Source organism: Nicotiana sylvestris, chromosome 7, assembly GCF_000393655.2.
Source record: "Nicotiana sylvestris chromosome 7, ASM39365v2, whole genome shotgun sequence".
Classification (NCBI taxonomy): domain Eukaryota; kingdom Viridiplantae; phylum Streptophyta; class Magnoliopsida; order Solanales; family Solanaceae; genus Nicotiana; species Nicotiana sylvestris.
This window is the reverse complement of record NC_091063.1, coordinates 23,649,325-23,673,756: the sequence shown is the minus strand read 5'-3', so window position 1 is coordinate 23,673,756 and position 24,432 is coordinate 23,649,325. Positions and strand designations below refer to the sequence as shown.

The 24,432-nt window shown below is 41.0% G+C and overlaps 1 protein-coding gene across 1 annotated transcript; it reads right to left on the bottom strand.

Moving 5' to 3' along the window:
- Positions 1–829: 829 nt before the first annotated feature.
- On the bottom strand, positions 830–6,493 carry LOC138872845 (uncharacterized). Its single transcript, XM_070151265.1, has 3 exons — positions 5,865–6,493; positions 5,024–5,714; positions 830–925 (listed from the first exon to the last, which is right to left on the bottom strand). The coding sequence occupies exons 1-3, from the start codon at positions 6,491–6,493 to the stop codon at positions 830–832; spliced, it is 1,416 nt and encodes a 471-aa protein (XP_070007366.1).
- Positions 6,494–24,432: the final 17,939 nt, after the last annotated feature.

Below are 24,432 nucleotides of genomic sequence, written 5' to 3'. Positions count from 1 at the left end.
TTCAAACTCCGTCTCAAGATCTTGACTCCAGCAGTCAACCAGTCGGGGGTGGTACCTAGGATTGCCAGGTACTGTGCTAGCCAGGGACGAACCTCTTCGCCCATTTCCATTTTTTCCATGTACAAGGTCTCATCTTCCTCATTAAACCCAAGATAGTCATTGATTGTCTTCCCGTCGAACATCACCTTTATATTTCAAACCTTGGTCACTTTGGAGCCCTTTTTGATGTGGGCTACGTTGCTGTAAAATTCCTTGACCAAGTGTTCGTTGGCATCCACACACTCATCTAGAAAATGTTCCCAACCCACTCTTATCCTAAACTGCCTCCTCACGTTGGGATTGTGAGGTAGCAAGTCTCTATCAATAAAACTCCGCTTCGGGATTAACTTCCTCACCGGCCACCATTCTCATAACTTGTGGTACGCTACCTCACTAACAAACCGGTCCTGCCACACCTCTGGCTTCCTAGTTCGGGCAATACCCTCACTTGTGGTTCACCTCTTTCTCCTACTTCTTCGTCTCCCCCTACTTCCTCCTCATCAAATACTGCACCCTCTCCAGATAATGAAGCTGTGAGAGAGGTTTTGTATTCCCCACTACCATCACCTGAACCCTCAAACGACCCAAAAGAGATGTTCACTAATGCTTGGGCAGTGGGGGATGCTAGATGTGTATCTCTCAGTCTATGCCTCTCTGGCCAGTCAGGGATGTATTCTGGCACAGAGTCCGAAGAGATCTCCCGGGAAGGCTCGTACTCACTCCCGGACATGTCAATGGCTCTATCAGCAGCTTTTATCGCTTTCCTCATGTTCTTGATGTTTTGCCTAGCTTAGGGAGTGAGTTTTATCATTTTCTGCTTCCCTCCCCAGGAAGATCCACCTCTGCTAGGTTGTTTAGTTCCTTTGCCTCGTTGTTTTATCATTGTCTGCAACCATAATTCAATCGGCTTGTTAGTATCAGTGTAATCAGTTAAGAACCAAAGTTGCAGAACAGAAAAGAAAAATTGCAGACATTTCCGAGAAATCACCCAGTGCGGACCGTACAAAATGGTGTGCGGCCGCACAGGGGTCAATACAGACAGCACAAATGGCCATACGGTCTGCACATGAGTGGGGTTTAGACTACCCACCCTCTGTATCTAGGCAGTGCGGACCGCATAAAATGTAGTGTGGCTGCACAGGGGCCAGTACGGTCCGCACAAAATGTAGTGTGATCTCACTGCCCAAAGTTCAACTTCCAAGTATTTCATCAAGGCGGTCTACACAAAATGGTACTGCGGACCGCACAGGGGAACCGCGGACCGCACAGAAATGATTGCGATCCGCACTGAGTGCCCAATTGTGGCACTAAGTTAGGGTTCATAAATTTTTTTAAGCTCAATTATGCACCTAATTAGTGTCCCTGCATGTTTGCCCATTGTATTGAACTACCTAAGTCTACCTTAATAAAAAATTTAACTACCCTAACCTAAATAATTAAAGAAACTACGGGAAGCATAGGAAGGAAAGCAAGAAAAACAAAAATTAAATGAAATTAACAAAATTGAACAAGTAAAAAAGAGTGTAATGTTACTAGCTATCAGATGAAATGAAGAATGATGGTTCTAAGCGTTTACGAGCAGAGACGAGGATGAACAATGTTTTAGTGAGTCTAAGAGTAAAGAGATCGAAAAGTTTGAACAAGAGGGCCTCAGGCCCTATTTATAGAAAAGGACTTGGGGCCCAGTCTCACCAACCAGTGCGGACTGCACAAAATGGACAGCGGTCCGTACTATACTGCTTTTGCCAAGTTTGACCAAGTAACCTACTACGGTACACACAAAATGGACTGCGGCTGCAGTGGTCCACTGCGGACCGCACAAAATGTAGTACGTCCGCAATGGCAAACTTTAGAGAGGTCTATATTTTACCCTTCACTAGTGCGGTCCGCACTAAATATAGTGCGGCTGCACTAACAACTTTAGAGACCTGGCAATTTTTTCCACTATGTCATGCACTGCACCAACACAATCCTTTAACATCTCACAACCAGTTTGCCCAAAAATAAATCTTATCCTATAATGAAAATCAAAGAAAAATACATGGGTTGCCTCCCAAGAAGCGCCTGATTTAACATCGCGGCACGACGCAAGTTACCATCACATCATTTGAAATGGAAAAGTGCCACCACGTGGCTATTATCAATTTTTCCAAGATAATGCTTGACCCCGTGCCCATTAACTCTGAAAACTTCACCATTTTTGTTCATTAAATCAAGAGCACCAAACGAGGTCACATACACCACTTCAAAAGGTCCACTGCATTTTGATTTGAGCTTTCCCGAAAACAGACATAACCGGGAGTTGAATAAGAGAACCAAATCACCAACTTTGAACTCCTTTCCACGAGCATATTTATAATGAAGGTACTTAATTTTGTCCATATACAAGGATGAACTGGAGTAGGCATGGAATAGGAATTCATCAAGTTCATTGAGTTGCTCCACACGAAGATTGACTACCACATCCCACACAAGATTTAGCTTCCTCAAAGCCCCCATGGCCTTGTGCTCTAACTCAACTAGTAAATGGCAAGCTTTCCCAAACACCAACCGATACGGAGACATACCAATCGGAGTCTTGTAAGAAGTCTTATAAGCCCATAGAGCGTCATCCAATTTCTTCGACGAATCAGTCCTATTTGCATTGACCATCTTTGACAATATGCTTTTGATTTCCCTATTGGAGACTTCAACTTGACCACTTGCTTGAGGATTATAGGGAGTAGAAACTTTGTGATTGACACCATACTTTGAAAGCAAAGTGTCGAAAGCTCAATTGCAAAAATGAGACCCCCATCACTTATGATTGCACGAGGAGTACCAAACCTTGTAAAAATGCTCTTTTTGAGAAATGCAACAACACTCAGGGCCTCATTGTTGGGCAAAGCCACGGCTTCAACCCACTTTGAAACATAGTCCACCACCACAAGAATGTAAGTGTTTCCACAAGAGCTAACAAATGGGACCATGAAATCAATGCCCCATACATCAAAAATATCAACCTCAAGGATGGTATTGAGAGGCACATCATCTTTCTTCGAAATTCCACCCACTCTTTGGCATTTGTCGCATCTGTTCACCAAATCACTGGCATCTTTGAACAAATTTGGCCAATAAAACCACAACTAAGAACATTAGAAGTCGTCCTTACCCCGCCATGGTGGCCACCATAGGGAGAGGAATGACAAGCCTCCAAGATCCTCAATTGCTCCTCCTCCGGGACACACCTTCGGATCATACCATCCGTGCAAATCTTGAACAAATACGGCTCATCCCAATAGAAGTCCAAACTATCCTACTTGAGCTTCTTCCTTTGGTTAGAAGAGAGCTTACACGGGATTATACCGGTCACAAGGAAATTAGCAACATCGGCAAACCATGACATATCATTCATCGATACAGTCAAGAAATGAATCATTGATCTCTAGGCCATCACTAGGCCTCCCCTCCTCCTCCAAACGGGACAAGTGCTCCGCCACTTGGTTCTCACTACCCTTCCGGTCCACAATCTCCAAATCAAACTCTTGAAGTAACAAGACCCATCACATAAGTCTAGCTTTGGAGTACATCTTCGTTATCAAGTACCGGAGTGCGACATGGTCGGTATGAATAATATCCTTGGCACCCATAAGATACGGCCGGAATTTTTTCATATCAAACAATATAGCCAAAAGTTCTTTCTCGGTCACCGTGTAGTTCACTTGAGCATTATTCATTGTCTTGCTCGCATAGTACACCAGATGAAACATTGTGTTCACTCTTTGACCCAAAACCACCCCAACCGCAACATCGCTCGCATCACATGAGCTCAAAGGTCAAACTCCAATTAGGAGTGGTAATGATAGGAGTGGTGGTCAACTTATTCTTGAGAAGTTCAAAGGCTTGCATACATTTCTCATCAAACACGAACTTAACATCTTTTTCCAACAACTTGCACAAGGGGTTCACTACCTTTGAAAAGTCTTTGATAAATCTCTGGTAGAACCCCCGCATGCCTAAGAAAACTTCAAACTCCCTTGACGAATGTAGGGGGAGGGAGACTTGAAATCACATCGATCTTTGCTTTATCTACCTCAATACCATGCTTCGAAAATTTATGCCCAAGAACTATTCCTTCTTCCACCATAAAGTGGCATTTCTCCCAATTGAGGACAAGATTGGTTTCTTTACAACGGGCCAACACCCTATCAAGATTCTTCAAGCACTAATCAAATGAATCCCCCACAATACTAAAATCGTCCATGAGCACCTCCAAAATGTCTTCCACCATATCGGTGAAAGTGGCCATCATACACCGATGAAATGTAGCTGGTGCATTACACAACCCAAAAGGCATCCTAGAGAAGGAAAACGTGCCATATGGACAAGTAAATATGGTCTTCTCCTGATCTTCCGGAGCAATCAAGATTTGGTTGTACCCAGAATACCCATCTAAGAAGCAATAGAAGGCACGCCCAGCAAGTCGGTCTAATATCTGGTCAAGGAAAGGCAAAGGGACGTGATCCTTGCGGATCACTTTATTCAACTTATGGTAGTCCATGCATACTCTCCAACCAGTGACTGTTCTTGTAGCAATCAACTCATTTTGAGAATTTGAAACCATGGTCATGCCACCCTTCTTCGGTACACATTGCACCAGCGAAGTCCAAGAGCTATTAGAGATAGGGTACACAACCCCGGCATCCAACCACTTGATCACCTCTTTTTTCAAAACTTCTTGCATTGCTTTGTTCAATCTTTTTTGATGCACCAAGGAAGGTTTTGCATCATCCTCAAAGATAATTTTGTGCATACAAAATGCGGGGCTTATTCCCCAAATATTAGCTAGAGTCCATCCAATTGCCTTTTTCTGCTTTTGAAGCACCGCCAATGTGGCATCAACCTGCATGTTAGTAAGGCAAGAAGAAAGAATAACTGGCAATGTAGAATTTGAGCCTAAGAACTCATACCTGAGGTGTGGAGGAAGTGGTTTTAACTCCAACACCGGAGGCTCCTCAATTGAAGGTTTAGTTGGTGGAGTCATTCTATTCTCGAGATCCAAAGACAATTTCCTAGGCTTATAAGAATAAGAGACCATTCCATGTAAAGCATTCACGCACTCTACTCGACTTGCATCCTCATTGACATCAAGATTCAACAATACGGCCTCCAATGGGTCCTCCACATTGATCATTGCGCTGGTGTCATCAATTATCACTGTTGTGACGAGGTCAACAAAAAAGCACACCTCTGTACTGTTGGGATGCTTCATAGATTTGCACACATGAAAGACCACCTTTTCATCACCCACCCGGAAGGTGAGTTCCCCTGCTTCCACATCTACCAATGCCTTCCCCGTATCTAGGAAAGGTCTTCCCAATATGATCGGAACTTCGTAGTCCACCTCACAGTCCAAGATCACAAAGTCAGCTGGCAAGATAAATTTGTCCACACGGACAAGCACATCATCAATAATACCCAAGGGTCTCTTCATCGATCTATCTGCCATTTGTATCCTCGTGGAAGTCGGCCTAGGTTGCCCAATACCCAAAGTTTTGAAAACTGAGTAGGGCATAAAATTGATACTAGCTCCCAAATCACATAGATACTTGGCAAAATCCGCATTCCCAATGGTGCAAGGAATGGTTAAAGTACCAGGATCTTCAAGCTTCGGGGCCATTAAATGCACTATAGCACTAACTTGGTGAATCATCTTTATAGTTTCACAATCCATAGAACGCTTCTTTGTGACCAAGTCTTTCATGAATTTTGCATAGCCCGACATTTGTTCAAGAGCCTCCACCAGAGGAACATTAATGGACAAGCTCTTCATCATATCAATGAACTTCTTAAACTGATTATCATTCTTTTGCTTCGCAAGCCTTTGAGTATAAGGTGGAGGTGGCCTTAGCAAAGGTGCATTGGCTTTAGGCACAACCGGCCTCGACATGTCAATTATGTGTTCCCTAGATGGGTTCACATCATTTTGAGTTTCCATCTCGACATCTTGAATATCAATCCTCACTTCGTTGTTCACATTTTCCTTAACCACATCTTCAACTACCAAAGGGACTTCATTTTCTTGCAATTCAACATCATCATCCAAGATTTGCTTTTGGTTGGAGGCATTCACTTTACCACCTCTCCCACTTCTCATTGTAACCGCCATAACATGATTGTTCCCAACCTTCGGGTTCACTACTGTATCACTTGGTAGAGCACCCTTAGGGCGAGTATTTAAAGATTGAGAGATTTGGCCCAATTGTATCTCCAAATTTCTGATAGATGTATTGTGGGAAGCTAACTGTGCATTAGCATCCGCATTCTTCTTCATCATTTGTTCGAACATCATTTCAATTCTACTCATATCATTGCCAGAAGAACTAGGACCTTGAGATGGAAATGGGGGTGGATTGTTCGGTTGTTGGTACATTGGGGGCCTTTGAAAGTCTTGCCTTATTTCCTTGGTTTCCATTGTTGCATCCACCTTGACTGTTATTGCCACCCCAATTGTTGTTATTACCATTCCAATTCCCTTGGTTGCCTTGATTGTTGTTCTGATTGCCCCAGTTGTTGTTTTGGTTGTTGTTCCCCCAATTACCACTATTTTGTTGTTGGTTGCCCAATTGCCTTGAGGTCTCCACTATTGTTGGTTGGAAGAGTTTCCCCATTGGCCTTGATAGTTGTTTACATATTGAACTTCACTTTGGTCATCATAACCATCATTTTGAAATCCATCACAATCATCATCAAATTGCTAGAATTCCCTTGGTTTTGTTGCCTTCTTTGCCTTTGTTTGTTGACAAGCATATTAACACCCTCCATGGCGTTCACTTGACGAGGATTTTGAACTTGTTGCAACTGTGCCTTTGCCAATTGGTTCATAGTAGTTGTCAACTCCGCTATAGCCTGCCCATGATCATGTAATTCCTTGTGCAAATGAATAATTGTGGGGTCACCCTGAGGCATATTGGATCTACTTTGCCATGCAAAAGAAGTGTCAGTCATCTCGTCAAGTATATCACATGCCTCATCATACGACAGCTTCATAAAGTTGCCCCCATCAAGTTGGTTCACTATGAATAGATTTGTTGTATTGATGCCCCGGTAGAAGGTTTGTTGTATCATAGACTCGGTCATATCATTGTTGGGGCATTCTTTCACCATTGTTCTATAACGCTCCCAAATCTCATGCAAAGGTTCCATGGGCTCTTGCTTGAAAGACAATATCTCATCATGCATCCATATGCCCCGGCGAGAAAAATTTAGCAATGAATTTATCCGCCAACTCATCGCAATCTATGATGGAATGGTTGGGAAGTCTCTCAAGCCAATCTAATGCCTTCCCCCAAAGTGAGAATGGGAAGAGTCTCAACCTAAGAGCATCCTCGGACACATTCATCTGTTTGCTCTCCCAACATGTATCCACAAATCACTTGAGATGTTTGTAGGCATTTTGATTTGCAGCGCCCATAAAATACCCATGTTGCTCAAGTAAGGTCAACATCACATTGGTTATCTGAAAATCACCCGCGGGGTGGGACAATAGCACTCGCATAGCCCTGGTTCGGAAGTACTCTGGGAGCCACTCATGGAGGTGGCAGAGGAGAGTCTGGAACATTGTCATTGGGATTAGCATTGGCATTGTGGCCTCTACGTTATCCTTGAGGCACAAGATGCACCTCATAATCTCTGACATCATCAACCTCCTCCCCAGTAATCACATTTCCAAGAGGGTCATTAGCGTAGTTCGCTACCATTTTGTACCTGAGTTGTGACACAAACAAGTTAGTAACAAAGAAGGAAAGAAGAACAATACACAAAACTAACTAAATAGATAGCCAAAACCGTTAGCTCCCCGGCAACGGCTCAAAAAAGTGATCGCGACCTACTACGCAATACCATTGAGTAGCGAGAGAGGGTCGGAGCAGCTTTTACCCAATTTAGGGTCGAGATCGATTTCCATAGAGAGATAGAATTTGGAATCGAGTATCTATCTAGGTTAGGATTGCGTATGTGTTCCAAATTACACTTCTAATCATTTTTTGGGTTTTCGTTTTCTTCTACTATTATCATCTACAAATGGTAAATGCAACTAGATTAAGCTAAGAGTTAATCAAAAAAGGGTTGTTCAAATGGTTTAAAAGGCACTAGGGTAATGACTTTCACCTAGGTGGTTAATTGATGGGTAATTGAATCTAAGACACGGTTGACATAATTGGGGAGTATGATATAACCGTTGCACGATATTACCCACTCTACACCTCTCGGTGGTTCAAGTGATTTTGCCCGAATTGACTTACTCAAGACCAATTGGGTATACCAATTTGCACAAGCAACTAGGGTTCAAGTCGGGTATTACTCTCTCGAGGTTTAACCCTTTAATTGGGGCTATCAATCTCTTGAGTACGCCCCAATTCCTTGTTGGACCAATTTCGGAGACTTAGGCTCTCTTTCTCAAGAAGAGCCCTAGTCAACTAAATACATACTAGAGTTTGCAACCACTAATTCAGCCATTAACCATGAAATTGGCCCAAATATCAAATACCCATAGTCAATCTAGCCCTAAAATACAAGACCCGTCAATTACCCACACTAGGGTTGAGCCACAACCATAGCTTATGGGTCTAGCTACTCATAATTAAAGAATAAAAGCAAGAAATAGATGAACAACTCATATTAATTAATTGCTAAGCTAAATAACAAGATTCAATGATGAAAACTAGATAAAATTTCCCAAAATAGCTAAGAATCTTGAACCCACAAGCGCAACTGCTTAATTACAATATCTGATACCCTAAAAAATGGAAAAAGAAGCTATTTATACTAGGCTAAAAATTCTTGACAAAAATGCCCCTGCGGGGTTAGTGCGGACCGCACAAAAATGGTGTGCGGCCGTACTAGGGCTCTGAATCTGAAGATCTGACTCTATGAACTCAGGCACTGCGGACCATAGAGAATGGACTGCAGCCGCAGAGGCTTCTAGAGCTGTCCGCACAAAATGGAATGCGGACCGCATTGACTTGAATCCTTGAAACCGGCACTTCTCTAATCTTGGGTTCTGCGGACCACACTAAATTGAGTGCGAGTGCATTGCCTTCACTGCGGACCACACAAATCCTAGTGTGGCCACATTGCCTTTGTGCTTTGAAAGTCATCCTCTCTGAACCTCACACTGCGGACTGCACAGAATGTAGTGCGGCCGCACTGGCCTTGCTTTTCCTGAGCTTTGCCTTGTCTTGGTACTTGTGCATGTTTCACTCCTTTTGAGCTGACCTTTGACATCTTTTCACTTTGTTGATTAAACCTGCAATCAAGCACAACTTGTGAGCCTTTTGGGACTATTTTGTATGAATTTCTAATCAAAGCATAAGCAAGAATGAGTATTAAATGCGTTAAAATCCCTAGTTATCAACTCCCCCAAACTTAAGCTTTTGCTTGTCCTCAAGCAAACAAAATAAGACCCACCCCTTATGGAAAATCTAAGAAGTTTTCAGCTAACCTAAAGTAACCTCATCTATCATCAACTGGGACTAACAATTGCCCTCAATACAAATGAATCATTAACAACTTTTACTCTTTGAAACACCAGGGATTAAGTGCGACACAAGAGCATCAAGAGATGGCTCAACACTTCAAAGTACTCTTTCTATTACTTTGGTCATTGTGGAACCCAAACTCACACATCCTCAACTCTCTCTAGGCAAACCTCACCTTTAGAATAGTGGCACTTAAAATGAGGTTAATGGAAGTTCACTCATCTTTCTCAAGAAAAAGCCACAAGTCCGATCTAGGTACCATATGCTTGCCCCTTATGTGAATATCCACTAATGTTAGCTTCATTCAACTCAAGATCATATAGGGATTTTGTGGAGATATTGTGAAGGCTTTTGGTTTGGGGTAGGAAATGTTTTGGTCTAAGTAAGTTCCATCTTCCCTTAAGCACTTCTTTTGATTCATTTGGCACACATTCATTTGACTCTTTGAGTCATTTCACTTCTTTCTAAGGGGTTAGAGAGATACACTGTCACTTCTTCTTATGCATTTCAAACCTTTTCTCATTTTCTAACTTTCCATACCTTTCATTCTTTATTTTTCTTGAATCCCTTTTTGTTATTTTTCATATTAAACATTCTATTTGCCATTTTGCTTTTCTTTCTTTTTTCATTGCCTTTCCTTTTCTTCATTTTTTGCCTTTTTACCACTTTGTTGCAATATTTGTCTCCACAACCCCACCCAACCCCCAAACTTATACTTTTGCCATGTGCTAAAGGAAAGATCGGGTGCCAAGAGGGGGTATCTTTTAGAACGGGTATAGGCTTGTATTATGGTTCTTGAAGGAAAAAGGTCTAAGTCTTAAAAGGGTTTACGAGGGATCTTATCATTGGTAGGTTATGGGTGTGTTCAACTATCATTTGGACCAAGGAGAGCCTATAATCATGTCTCAAGTCAAAATTCACTTAGGATTTCGCCTCAACAAACATTCAGGGCATGTTCTAGACCAAGGTCTCGGGACTTGGACTTGCAACGCGATTACTCACCACACAAGCTACGGGATTGCTAAAGACACAGAGTCGGGGACCCACAACAACCTTACATAAGATTTGAGCATACAATGGTCCCGAAAAATCACTTGATGATTATCGGTCAACACAAGAGTCTCAAGGTCACTACTTTCACCATCCTAAACACAAAAATTTATTTTTCACCATAAGATCAAAGGCAAATGTGCTAGGCCCAAGTGAAGCTTTGCTTGAGGCACCCTTAACTATTAACTACTAAAAATGAAAAGAAAAACGGACTCAAACCCTTAAGAAGGTTTTCAAGCCATCCATCATAGGGAAAGCCACCCGGTTCACACAACACTCCACCTTTGGAAAGAACCATGACATTAAGAAAACCAAGGTTTGTTGCAAACTCGAGAAACAAGAAGCTATGAATCACAAAAAAGAAGTTAAGAACGAAAAATTTGCGGAAAGTAGAATGAATATATACAAGAGAGGATTTGAATATACAATAGATGGGATGAATATGTACAGTATAACATAACTTTATATACAGACCTAAAGTAAAATAAAAGTGCAATAAATGTACGAAATGTTAAAATTATATACAACCCAAAGGTGAAAAATTAAGAAAGCATAAAAAAGTATCAAATATATATACAATCATCCGAATAAATAAAAAGTAGTGCCTACCCCCTCAAATGAAAGTTGGTGTTGTCCCCAATGCCAACTAAACCAAATAAAGCATCAAAAAGAGATAGGAAAAATGATATAGGGACTCCATATGGCATGTCTGTCTGCATAGGCTCCTGAGTGGTGCCAGGGTCCTCACTGTGCCCGGGAACCCCAGACTGGTTCCTGATGGCCTACTGCTGTGCTGCTAGGACCTGAGTCTGGACCTAGACAGGCTCCTGTAGTGAATCCTATGGCTGACTAGAGGAGGCCTCTGGTGGGTCGGCCAACTGGATGACTGCATCATCTGCTCTGGGAATCATCCTCTTTCTCTTTGGAGGCCTTTATGATTGCTTTGGTTGGGGATGAGCTGCTGGCATAGGATCATCGAGCAATAAGTCCAAAGGCAGCTGGTCTGCCTTCAATCGGTCAACATCAACCCTCAACGCCTTCACAGACTCCTTGGAAGCCCGCATCTTCCTTAATTTCTTGTGCTCCCCAGCAAGCTCCTTGAGATACAGGCTATGTGAAGCAACTGCATCTATGAGCACCTTCTGAGTGTCGAGGATTTTCTTCTAGTTGTCTAAAATCTCTTTCAAAGCATCCTCTAACGACTGGGAAACCTTTGGGGCTGGAGGTGCCGACAAAGCCTCTACCGTGGTAGTTAGGATGGACAACTTGAAACAATTGAGGTCGGATTCTAAAACCAATTGTATATTCAGGCCCGGGAGTAAATGGGTAACCGAGTTTTGCTCTGAATTCAAGTCTTGACCAAGCTGGCCTGGGGTCGGTTTTTGACTTTTTGGGAGAAATATTGGAAAACTTATAATTATGTATTGGAATTGATTTCTTTAGTGATAATTGATGTTGTTAAGTTAATTATGACTAGATATGAGTGGTTCGAAGGTGGAAACTAGAGGAAAAGCGGTAATTGAGTTTTGAGTTGGTCGTTGGATTGAGGTAAGTGTTGTGTCTTACTTTGACTCGAGGGATTAGGGATCCCCGACTTAATTGCTATATGAAAATCCATGAGTGTGACGTATAGGTGAGGTGATGAGTACCTATGCACCGCCAAATTATCTGTTTTGAATGTTCCCTTCCTGTTCTTAATATATGTTTCCCTGCCTTAACTACTATATGCTTTATTGATATTTTCATGATTAGTTGCTACTTCTCGGATGTTATTTTCGTTGTTAAAAGTATTAGATACCACGTAGTTTCATTATTTAATATTATTGGTTTAAGCTAGTTGTTAGTGTTATTAGTATACTTGGATTGGTTCCATTGAGTAGTATAATTTGAGTGAAGTTTCATAATTGTATCGCTTTTCGTTTGTTTTAGTTGAGGTTTAAACACTGTGGGGAGTTTGAGCTAAATTGTGAAATTCCTGTTCTTATTATGTGATTGGTACTGATATTATGGGATCGGGTTGTACACTACAACAAGAGGAATAAGGGTAAAATGTTATTAAATGGTAGGATCGGGTTGCGTGCGGCAACAAGAAGAATAAGGGTGATATATTGAGTAGTAATAAGGGTGAATTGCTATTGTACGGTAGGATCGGGTTGCACGCCGCAACTGGAGAAATAAGGGTGGATTGATATGGAGTAATAAGGGTGAATGTTCATATTGTTACTGACGATATGGTGGGATCGAGATACGCGCCACATCAGCTTATGTGTTTATGTATCCTCCTTATACTGTGAAGTTATTCTGTAGTTTTATATATCATTTAAGGATTAGTTATTGGTGGGTACTGATAAGATATTTGAGTTCCGTATTCAATTCTTGCAAGTTACTATTTCATTTTGTCATGTACTTCTTTCCTCTTTATTTCATATTGTATACATGTTATATTGTAAATGCTCTGCCATAACCTTGTCATTACCTCATCGAGGTTAGGCTCGGTACTTACCAGTACATGGGGTCGGTTGTACTGATGCTGCACTCTGCACTTTCTGTGCAGATTTTGGAGCAGTCAGTGGCTGATTGAGAGATTGGCTTTAGGTTAATCAGTTAGGAGACCCAAGGTAGTCCTGCAGGCGTCCGCAGGCCATGGAATCCCCTTCTACATTTCTATTTTATTTCTTTTCGAAACAGTTGCAATTTCCTTCAGACCAATGTTTGTAGATAATTCTAGTATGTTCATGAGTTGTGACACCGGATTAAGGATTGTAATAGTTTCAATATCGGTTATAGTACTTATATATAACGAAGTTATTTACTTACTTCCGCAATTATGATCACTGGTTTTAAATTTATTACTCTTATTCACTGAGTCATAAAGAAAACTAGTTAATAATATTCTAACATTGGCTTGCCTAGCAAGTGCGATGTTAGATGCCATCACGGTCCCGAGGGTGGGAATTGCGGGTCGTGACAACTTTATTTGAAGCAAATGTCTTCTCGTACATATTTGATAACGCCTGTGAGCGCGTGATTTTTGCCCAAAGCAAATTATTTCCAGAAATCCAAACAAACCAATTTCTTTATTATTTTACAATTTTTGTGAATTTTGGTGTCATTTTCTGTTAATTGTTGCATCTTATCTGTGAATTTTAATTCATATGAAAAATACAAAAATATGCATTTGCATTTAGGATTTAATTTTATATTTTAGTATTAATTAAGGGTTAATTTGTTTTAGAACAAAATATGAGGAAAATAACAAAAATAGTTCACTTTTTAATTGTTTTTATTGGGAATTCGTCACGAAATAGTTTTTAAATAATTTTAGGAGTTAATTAGTTTGACTTTGAAACATATTAGGACTTTCTTTTAAATTCTTGCAAAATCAAAAAAGAAAAGTATAAAAATATAACAATGAAAAGAAAATAAATACAAAAAAAAAAAGAGAAAAAGAAAACAATTGGAAAGAAAAACAAAATAAAATACATAATAAAGAAATAAAAGTGGGTTGTTACATTTGAATTAATTCAAGCCCAAATGCCCAACATAATTCGACCTAGTCCAAGCCCTTCCCACCCGGTCCAATTCATTAATCCTCAAAACGATGTCGTTTGGGGGACAGTAAATCCTGGCCATTAAAATCTTTTGATCCGACGGCCAGGAACCCTCTTCCCTATCTTAATATAATTGTCCTAAAATCTGGTCTTAACCCTAAAGAACTAAGTCCGTCTTCCTCGTATCTCTTCTGTAACACCGCCGGAGTCACCACCGCCGGCGAACACCACCTACGCCAACGACGACCAGAAATACACCAGTAAATCTCCTCGTTCCCCTCTTTTCAACCATGCCATTGATTTCCCTCAAATCGACGACAAACCTTTCGAATGTCCGTTTAAAGTTTTTCCGGCCAAGTCACAAAGTGGTCCAAATCCGACCAAATTCACACTGTCGGATCTCCTCAACTCCCTTAACCCAAATCCACAACCAATTGTCCTCAGATATCAGTTAAATGTTTCGAATCTTCAATCGAAGTCTGGCCGAAACCCTAATTGCTCCAAACCCTACCAAATCAATACCATACGGTCCCTGGGGTTCCCTCATGATGAATTCAAGGTCGATGGCGTTCAAATCCTTTTGGAATTGGTCGATTGTTAAATCTGAAAAAGCCAGTAAGTTCCCCGCTATTGTTTTCTGCTTTTTCTTTTCTTTTTGGTAATATTCTAGTTTTATTTTGTTAACAATAAATGGTAATCTGAAAATCAACAGAATCTTCTTTAATTCTATTTTCACTCGTTCCATACCCATCTGATTTTGGTTTAGCCTTTAGTTTAGTTTGTCGATTAGTTTAAACTTGTTAATTGATTTAGTAAATTTGTTTGAATGCATTTAGAGATTCATTTAGTTTATGTTCTGTTTTGCATGCTGTGTTTTTATATTTTGATAGTTTAAATCTGTTAATTTTGATTTTGTAGTTTAGGATTAGTATAGTTAAATGTAGTTGGATAATTATTTAGGTATAGCTATGTTAGTTTTTACTTTGATGGTTAAGAGTTAATTTGGATTTGTTCCTCAATAACTGGTAAATCAAGCATAACTTTAGGGACAGTTTAGGTAATTGGAATTGGACATGAAAGTTGTAGGTTAGAATAGAAGGTCCCTGAATCTTCTAGAATAGGGTCAAGTGTAGGTTTTCAGTATTTGTAAGGTGTTAACTTGAGTCACAATCTATGAAATAAGGGACTAATTGAATAAATAGATACGGACTGACATAGAAAATAGAAAATAAGGGCTGCCCTCAGCTTTGCCTATAAAAAGCATGCCTAAGTGCCTTAATGAAGAGGTGGGAACCCCAAATTTCTCCCCAAAATATCCTCAAGCTCCACATATCTGAAATTTAAATTCATATCCAAACTCCTTTTAGATCTTAGCTTTCTTCAAAGAAAAACCAGAAAATAATAGAAAATTGTCAAAAACAACTACTGTTTCATTAAAACTGAAGATGCATTTCAACCTTTAGCTATGGGTTTACATTTTTAGTTCAGTTCTGGTAATTTGAAGGTTCAGAGGTGTCTCTATTTGAGTTCGAGTAGCTTTGGGGTCAATCAGTTCATGTTGGTCATTACTGGATACTGAATTGCTGAGATGCTTTCCTAGTTTCTATGAAATTATTTGGGTTCCAAATCACTCGATTGTTGTTGTGTTTGACCGATTGAATTCCAGTAATTGCTAGTTGCTGCTGATTTCTCCTTGTTTCTGTCTGATTCACATTCCAGGTACACATTCGAAATACCAGCTGATGTAATTTTTGAATCGAGAAGTCGAAATGAGATGCTCTTCTGAAACCTGTGTGTTAGAGTTGCCATAGTAAAGTAGATATTAGATAGTTCATGCTTGTTTAGTGTTACCTTTAACTTGTGTTGGCCTTGTATAATCTGACCGAAATTTGAACTGTAATGGGACAGGCTAGTTTAAATTTGTGACTGATGAAATTACTCTGGTATAGTGTAATGTAAATTATCCTAATTTATCTTCAGTAATCGCAATACAGGTTCAAAAATGGATGCAAGTTTTAGTAGTTAATTCCATTTAATTTTGTAGCTGTGAAAATAGGTCCAAAACTGAGGGTAAATTTCAGTAGCCGACTCCAGTTACCCAAGTCCAAACTTTGAAATCGTTGAACCATGCTTTTAGTTTGATTTTCCAATTGTAGTAACACTTAGAAAGTTCAGGTTATAAATAGGTAATTTACGTCTGTTTCGTTGCTAATTGTTAAAAAGGGGAAGTTAAGCGCCAAATAGCAGTGTAGTGCAGTTTGTGGGGTCTCTTGTGGTGTTAATCCACTAATGCTAATTTAAACAACTTCTTGTACATATGATTCACGGTCAGACTTTGACATTTCTGTGATTTACTCGTTATTTTGGTCAGGAAAATGGGGCCTGGCAGTAGCCCATTTGTACCAATGCCTACGGTTTGATTTTGAGTCTTAACACTCACAAGGTACGGGAGCGGGCCTGTTATCAGGCCCAAACCATAGGTAGGCTTTGGAGACCCTGCGCCGATTAATTACAAGTTTCTTTCCCAAGGTAATGTAACTCTTAAAACAATAACAATATATTAGGATTCTTCATTTATTCTTTGAGACGAAAATATACAGATAACTCTAGTTGCGTTTAGGCTTGCCCTTTTAAAATAAAATGAGACGAGCCTCGCCAAAGAAAAATACAAAATTGCGGGACCCTCAATAAATGATTATAATAAAATACTCAGAATTCGGAAGTAGCCGTTTAGCGAATTTCACGGCCTTCTCTAAAGATAATAACGCAATAGTCTCTGCAGGCGCGCTTTTTAATAATTTACTTTCTTAAATTCGGGTGCGCATTTATGTGACCCAAATTCAAATCTCAATGAAGTCGAAATGTGTCAACAACCAATGATGCATTGATGTGACATGGTTCGAGACACGTTTTCACGACGTTGCAGTTCTCATAAAAAATAATAATAATAATAATAATAATAATAAAAGTAGTTCGAAATTAAAAAGCCCATGAGCAAAAACATGTTTTGAAATCAGATAAAATCAAATACAATAGTTGAGCGACCGTGCTAGAACCACGGAACCCGGGAATGCCTAATACCTTCTCCCAAGTTAACAGAATTCCTTACTCGGATTTCTGGTTCGCGAACTGTAATACAGAGTCATATTTTTCCTCGGTTTGGGATTCAACCGGTGACTTGGGACACCATTAATCTCCCAAGTGGCGACTCTGAATAATAATAATAAATCTCGTTCTGATTGTCCTTTAATTGGAAAAACTCCTTTATGCCCTTGCGGGTGTAGGTGAAAAAGGAGATGTGACAGCTCTGGCGACTCTGCTGGGGATCGAACCCAGAATATCTGGTTCAGGGTTCAGAATTCGAGCTTAGATAAATTGTTGTATTTGGTTATATCTGATTTTCCTACATGTTTTGTGCTGAATATGCTAAATGTTACCGCTTTGATATCATTTGAATTGTATATAAACTGTGCCGACACCCTTCTCTTCTCACTTCCGGGGATGTGCTTACTAGTTGAGACTCCCTATTCTGTTAGAGTCATACCCTGAAATAAAAAAGAGGCTCGGATAAGTTGCAAAGCCGGACGATCTCTCGGGTCCCCGGTACGCTGCCCCCTCCTCGACTTGAGTTGTCCGCTCGAGTGCACTGTTTAGAACACATATCCAGGTTTTGAACATAGAATAACTTGACTTCATGCCGGATCCCTAGTAGGAGCGCTTAATTGCATCATGCTGCATTTGACTTAGGGGACTCAACACAAGGGTTGGGTCCGTCTAGGACTAGCAACCTGAAATGAAAAGACCATCATGCTGCATCCTACTTGTTCTGTACATATATTTGTTTCGAACTAGCATGTTGACCGGTTTTTGAATCTCGGAAATGTTGGAAAATTGAGAAAAAGAGAAAAAGAGAGGAATAGAAGTTAGGGAGTTAATTGATTATTTTAGAAAAAACAATGAGCAAATACTGTCGAAACTCTGCCGAAATTTTGAGAAAATGGAAAAAGAAAATGTTTTATTTTTAATAGTTTGTTTTACTAAAAAGCAAAGGAAAAATAGAAAAAGAGTCTTTTATTTTTGGAAAGTTGTTTGTTGAAAAAGAAAAGAAAAAGAGTCTTTGTTTTAGTTTGGAAAAAATAGGTTGTTTATTATTTGTTGAAAATAAAAAAGAAAAGGAGAGTTGTTATTTTGTCGTGTTTTCAAAAATAGAAAAGGAAAAATAGTTTGTCTTGCCATGGAAAATAAAAAAAAAGAGCCTTGTTTTCAAAAATATAGTTAGTTTCTTTGCCCGAGCTACGCAGGTTTGATTCTCATAGGGCGTGAGATACGTAGACAACCCTCGTCGGGTCCAACCTCCTCTTTGCACAAAATAGCCAAAAAACAATATATCAAATTTTTAATTTTCGTCGTAAATAAGTTAGGTGATACCATTTTTGTCAAAAATAGCTGAATGTTCCCGAAAGGGACGCCAGAAGGCTGACTTTGCAAAGATGGCCATTTTTGGTCATTTTGATTTTTGACCGGTTGACTCTCACAGCCTGAAAATCTTCGTTCTTGGGAGTGTTGAAAGGCCGTGTTCGAAAACCGAGTCTTTCATTTTACATTTGAAAAAAAAGAAATAGTTAAATTTGTTCTGAGTCAAATAAAAGTTTGTTTTTTGCTTAAATCACTTTAATAAATGTGCAGGATGAGCATGATGCAAAACGAACCTTTCTCAATAATGACTATAATCCCTTTCGAGTTGCGGATATGGTGGAACGATTTAGGCAAAGAAGGACAAGACGAAGTCAAGAAATATCTGAAAGGTCTTACGGGTTTATTGAAAATCAAGCCTCGAGGTGATATTATAAGAGCGTTGGTCACTTGTTGGGACCCGGCGCACAATGTCTTCCACTTCTCAGATTTTGAGCTCACCCCAACTCTGGAGGAAATCGCCGGGTACATCGGGAATGCTGAGGTTCCGTTAAGAGGAAAATATTTGGTTGCTCCAATAGCCATCACGATGCATCAGTTTTTAGACTCATTAAAGATACCCAGGACAGTCCATAATCCAGATTTGGCAAAAGGCTTCTGCACTATGCGCTTCGTATATGACAGGTACGGCCATATGGGAGGGTTTAAAAAGACGGACATCAAGTTATGCAGTAAAAATAACCGTCAAAAATGGGACAAGCGCAGACGGGTGGCTTTCATGATAACCTTTTTGGGCCTCTTGGTGTTCCCAAAGAAAGACGAGAATATTGATATAAAAGTAGCCGGGGTCGTCAGTACCTGCTTACTCAAGATGAGAGCACTCTTCCGCCTATAATAGTGTCTGACATTTTTCGAGCTCTCATTGCCTGCAAAGCCGGAGGCAACTTTTTGAGGGGTGTAACTTGTTGCTACAAATGAGGATGATCGAGCATCTATGTCGCCATTCTTAGCTCTTGAGTTATGGTTCGTCTGACAAAACATGTATAGGAAAGTTTTACACAAGGATTGATGGGGTTAGTCTGCCTGAAGGAGTAACAACATGGATATCATACTTTCGTACTCTCATGGACAGTCAGATACAGTGGACGTTAGGATGGTTTCCTATTGAAGAAATCATATACATGCCAGCAGCTAGGTCGCATTTTCTTTTGATGGGACTTAAGAGCATCCAGCCTTATGCTCCATGTCGGGTTCTGAGACAACTTGGGAGTTGCCAAACAGTACCACGGGAGGAAGATCTTAGTGCTCAAGTAATTGAGATTAGCCCTGACGGACAGTTTCCCGAAGAAAAGTCCGCGAGATTTGGAATGAATGTCAATATCTACAAGCAGATACTTGTGTGTAGGATCGAGCCAAACGAGAAATGTCGCTAGAATACCTCGCATGGTACAGAAGAGAATTTGAGCATCAGAGGCCAGCTAAAAGACCCCACATCCAGGATTTCACTGAATCATCACAAGAACAATGGGGTTGTCTAGCAAAAGAAGAAGGCTATACGGCTGAAATCGGCAAGCTGAAACAATAGATTGGACCTCTGAAATTTGAGAACAGTGTGCAAGTTGCTGTTGATCAGGGAGAAAAGAGCAGGTTGGCCCAAGAAAACGAGGAGCTTAGGGCCCAAATCCAGCAAATGAGGATAGCTTCCAATAACCAACAAAGGAGCCGGTCGGACGAGCGGTTGATAAAGGGGCTGAAAAAGGAAATTAGTGAGTGTCGGATTAGCTGAAAAAATCCGAAGGCACCATAGCGGAACTCTGGGCACAGTGGGTAAAAAGAATAGAAGAACGCAACCATTACATGCAACAATTAAAGAAGGATTATGAAAAGACCATTGCTAGTCTGAAAAGAAAAGTGGTCACCCTTGAGGATAAGGTAGTTAAGCAAGCTAAAGCTTTTGAGACCGAAAGTGGACACTGCTATGACTTACTGGCCCGAATGGAAGTAGAAATACAGCAGCTACAGGATCAGCATCTTCAGGATTCTCATGTGTTGGAGGCTCGCAATAATCAAGTAAGGCGATTGCTTATAGAAAACGGTCGAACAAGAGACATGATTGAGACCATTGCCCACGCCATCCTCAGGGGATGTCGGGCATGTGAAGACATGACCCGCACTACCTTCTTTTCGGCAGTAATGATTTATGTCAAGCGAACCATGTATGACCTGGAGCAACTGGAAAGGGATTTGGCACCTAAACCCGCGGCGAGGCCGAACGATGCCCCGCAGGCACCCACTTTTGAAGCACTAATGTATTCATAGATCGAGTCTGTATTTTCCATTCTAGAGTTTGTTGTTTGTCAGTCTATTTTCTTTTTGCATCCAAGTATGCTAGTATGTTCGGAGATTGTATTTGAGTTTAGTTGGAGTCTGTTATTTTCCATTTCAAAATGTTTAGTTTGTAATAGAATGTTGCGGTAATGAAAATCTGAAAATTCCCAAAAATTTGTTCCTTTATTTTGGTACTTATTTTCACGAACAACACCTGGTCTGATTCGTGCGGGGTCACGATACGTAGGCAATCTCCGTAGGATTCGACCGTAACCAAGTAAAGAAAAGAAAACAAAGAAAGGGAAAGAAGAAAGGGAAAAGCGGAGAGACGAGGAAAAAATGAATGAAAATAAGAGAAGAGAGAAGAGAGAAGAGAGGAAAAACAAGAAAGGAATATAATAAAGGAGGAAGGAAATGAAAAAGGAAAAAAAAAGGAGAAAAGAAAGAGAGAAAAGAAAAGAGAAAAGAAAACAAAAAGAAAAGAGAAAGCTTACAGTTGGAACTAAGGAAATGCCGGGATGACGCATGCGGTTGAACAAATGCATAATAGAAATGGTTAACTGTATAGGTGCATTCATGCCCAATGTGCGGTTATCCAATCTGTTAAAGCCTAATCGCTAACGGAATTGTTGTCTAAATGTATGAGTCTAGGTAGGTGGTTAGTTGTTTGGCATTCTGGCAACTCATCCATACAACACCCGATCTAAAGATAAAGTGAACATGACTGGCCCGGAATCTGATACGAGTATTGTTGACCCATCGAAAGAAGTAGAAGAAATGGACGCTCATGCAATGAGGGAGGAAATGTATAAGTTGAAACAACAGATGGCTGAAATGTACCAAGCCTGGGCGAAGGGGCATCCACCGCCAGTTTATCCCGCTAACCCCTCTTATATCCCACCATTGGCTCGGCCTTAGGAGCCACCCACTGTGAATTCATCTTCAGCATTTCCACTCTACCAACAATGCCAAGGCATCACTTGTCATACATCACAGACTCATCCATCCAAACAAGTCTCATACCCTCCTCCACCAATCACTCCCGTTTTTGTAGCACCTCCGCCTGCTACCCTACACCGATCCCCCAATGATCTCTATTCCAGACGCACGACAACCAGTATTATCCCCCTGAGCCTACCTTCAAAGTACCAGAACCCTACTCTTATACCCCTCATCTTTATCTCACGGCAGGCACCGAGAAGCCGCCTAAAAACCCTGAGCAGGAGGAGATGATCAGAAAGGTCAAAAGCCTGGAGCAATTATTCCGAGACATGAGGGGGTTAGGGGGCCAAATAAGTGTGGCCTATAAAGATTTATGTCTATTCCCAGATGTTCAGTTACCGGCCGGGTTCAAAATGCCTAAGTTTAATTTGTACAATGGGCATGGCGACCCAGTAGCATATTTAAGGGGATTCTGTAGCAAGATGAGAGGAGCAGGAGGGAGAGATGAATAGCTGATGGCATATTTCAGCCAAAGTTTGAGCGTATCGGCATTGGAATGGTACACTAGACAAGAGCCATAGCAGGTGGTACACCTGGGATGGCTTGGCCCAAGCCTTCGCCTATCTGTTTCAATACAATCTTGAAATCATCCCAGATCGACTGTCATTGACAAAGATCGAGAAGAAGCCCGGTGAGAGGTTTCGAGAATATGGGTTCTGTTGGAGAGAGCAAGCGGCGAGGGTTGACCCCCCGATGAAAGAGAGTGAAATTGTTGATTATTTCTTGCAGGCTCTGGAGCCCACCTATTTTGGTCATTTGGTGTCAGCAGTGGACAAGTCCTTTAATGAAGTCGTGAAAATGGGAGGCATGGTTGAGGAGGGACTCAAATCCAATAAGATCATGAGTTATTCAACAATCAAAGCAACCACCCAAGCCATTCAAAATGGCACTGGGGGTGTGCTTGGGAAGAAGAAGAAAGAAGAGGTTGCAACTGTCGAATCCGGAGTATGGTCCAGGTCTAGAAGCCCTTCACCCTATTACAACCAACCCAGACCCCACCACCCAAATTACCCGTATACCCCATATGGCTCTCCTCAACACTATTATCCACCACTAGAGCCACATTTTTCCGTCCATCATGCCCAAACTTATACCCAGCCTCCGGCTCACGTGCAATGGCATGCACTGGCTACCCAAAACACATACCCAGCTCCACAAAACACATATCCACACCCGAGGGCTTATAGGCCAAGATCCGGCTTCTACCCAAACCAGGCTTTCAGAAACGAGAGAATGCAGAAACAGAAAACATTCACTCCGCTAGGAGAATCCTATACCACTCTTTTCCACAAACTGAGACAGGTAGGCCTGTTGAACCCGGTTGAGGCCAAAATGCCAAATCCCCTTCCTAGAAATTTGGACCATTCAGTGAGCTGTGAGTATTGTTCAGGGGCTCCCGGACATGATACTGAGAAATGTTGGAGATTGAAAACTATTGTGCAAGAGCTTATTGACACAAACAGAATCGAGGTTCAGGCCCCGGAGGCGCCCAATATCAACCAGAACCCGTTGCCAGTGCATCATGAGGCCAACATGATTGAACTGATACATAAGGGAGCAGAGTTTAAGAATCCCTCACAGACAGTCATGGTGATCCGTTCTAGTGAAGCCAAAGTGAATGAAAAGTCAGCTAGTGTGAAACCATTAGTTCAGTTGAAAAGAATAGATAATAAGCCAGTTGTGGTGATGGGGAAAGGATCTTCCGTTGTTGCGAAGAAACTAGAGCCGATCAAGGTAGTGGTTCGGGTAGTATCAAGCACACCTGCGACAGTCGTGAAGGGGGATCACATAGAACCAGTTGTTATAAAGCCAGTAACCCAGTTACCAGTAATTGACAGTAAAGCCGTCCCGTGGAAGTATGAACAGGTAGTTGTGACCTACAAGGGGAAGTAAATCAAAGAGGAAGTCTGTGAAACACAAGGTTTAACTCGCTCGGGACGTTGTTTTACCCCCGAAGAGTTGAGAAAGGCTAGGGCTCCCATGGAATATTCGGTGCCAGTTAAGAAAGCTATTATGGAGGAAGAGGCAGAAGAGTTCTTGAAAAAGATGAAACTGCAAGATTGTTCTATTGTTGAGCAGCTAAGGAAAACGCCAACCCAAATCTCGTTGCTTTCGTTGCTTATCCAATCGGATGAACATCGCCGGGCTCTGATAAAGATATTGAATGAAGCTCATGTCCCCGATAAAATTTCAGTGAATCATTTGGAGAAAATCGCGAACAAAATCTTTGAGGTAAATAAAGTGTCATTTTCTGATGATGAATTGCCCGTGGAGGGTACAAAACATAATAGAGCTCTTTATTTAAACGTGAAATGTGAAGATTTGGTAGTCACTTGAGTACTGATTGATAATGGGTCCAGTGCCAATATCTGTCCTTTGTCTACATTGAACAAGTTGAAGGTTGATGATGAAAGAATTCATAAGAATAGCATATGCGTTCGGGGGTTTGATGGTGGTGGTACAGACACAGTGGGTGACATCATACTTGAATTGACAATTGGTCCGGTCGAGTTCACCATGGAGTTTAAGGT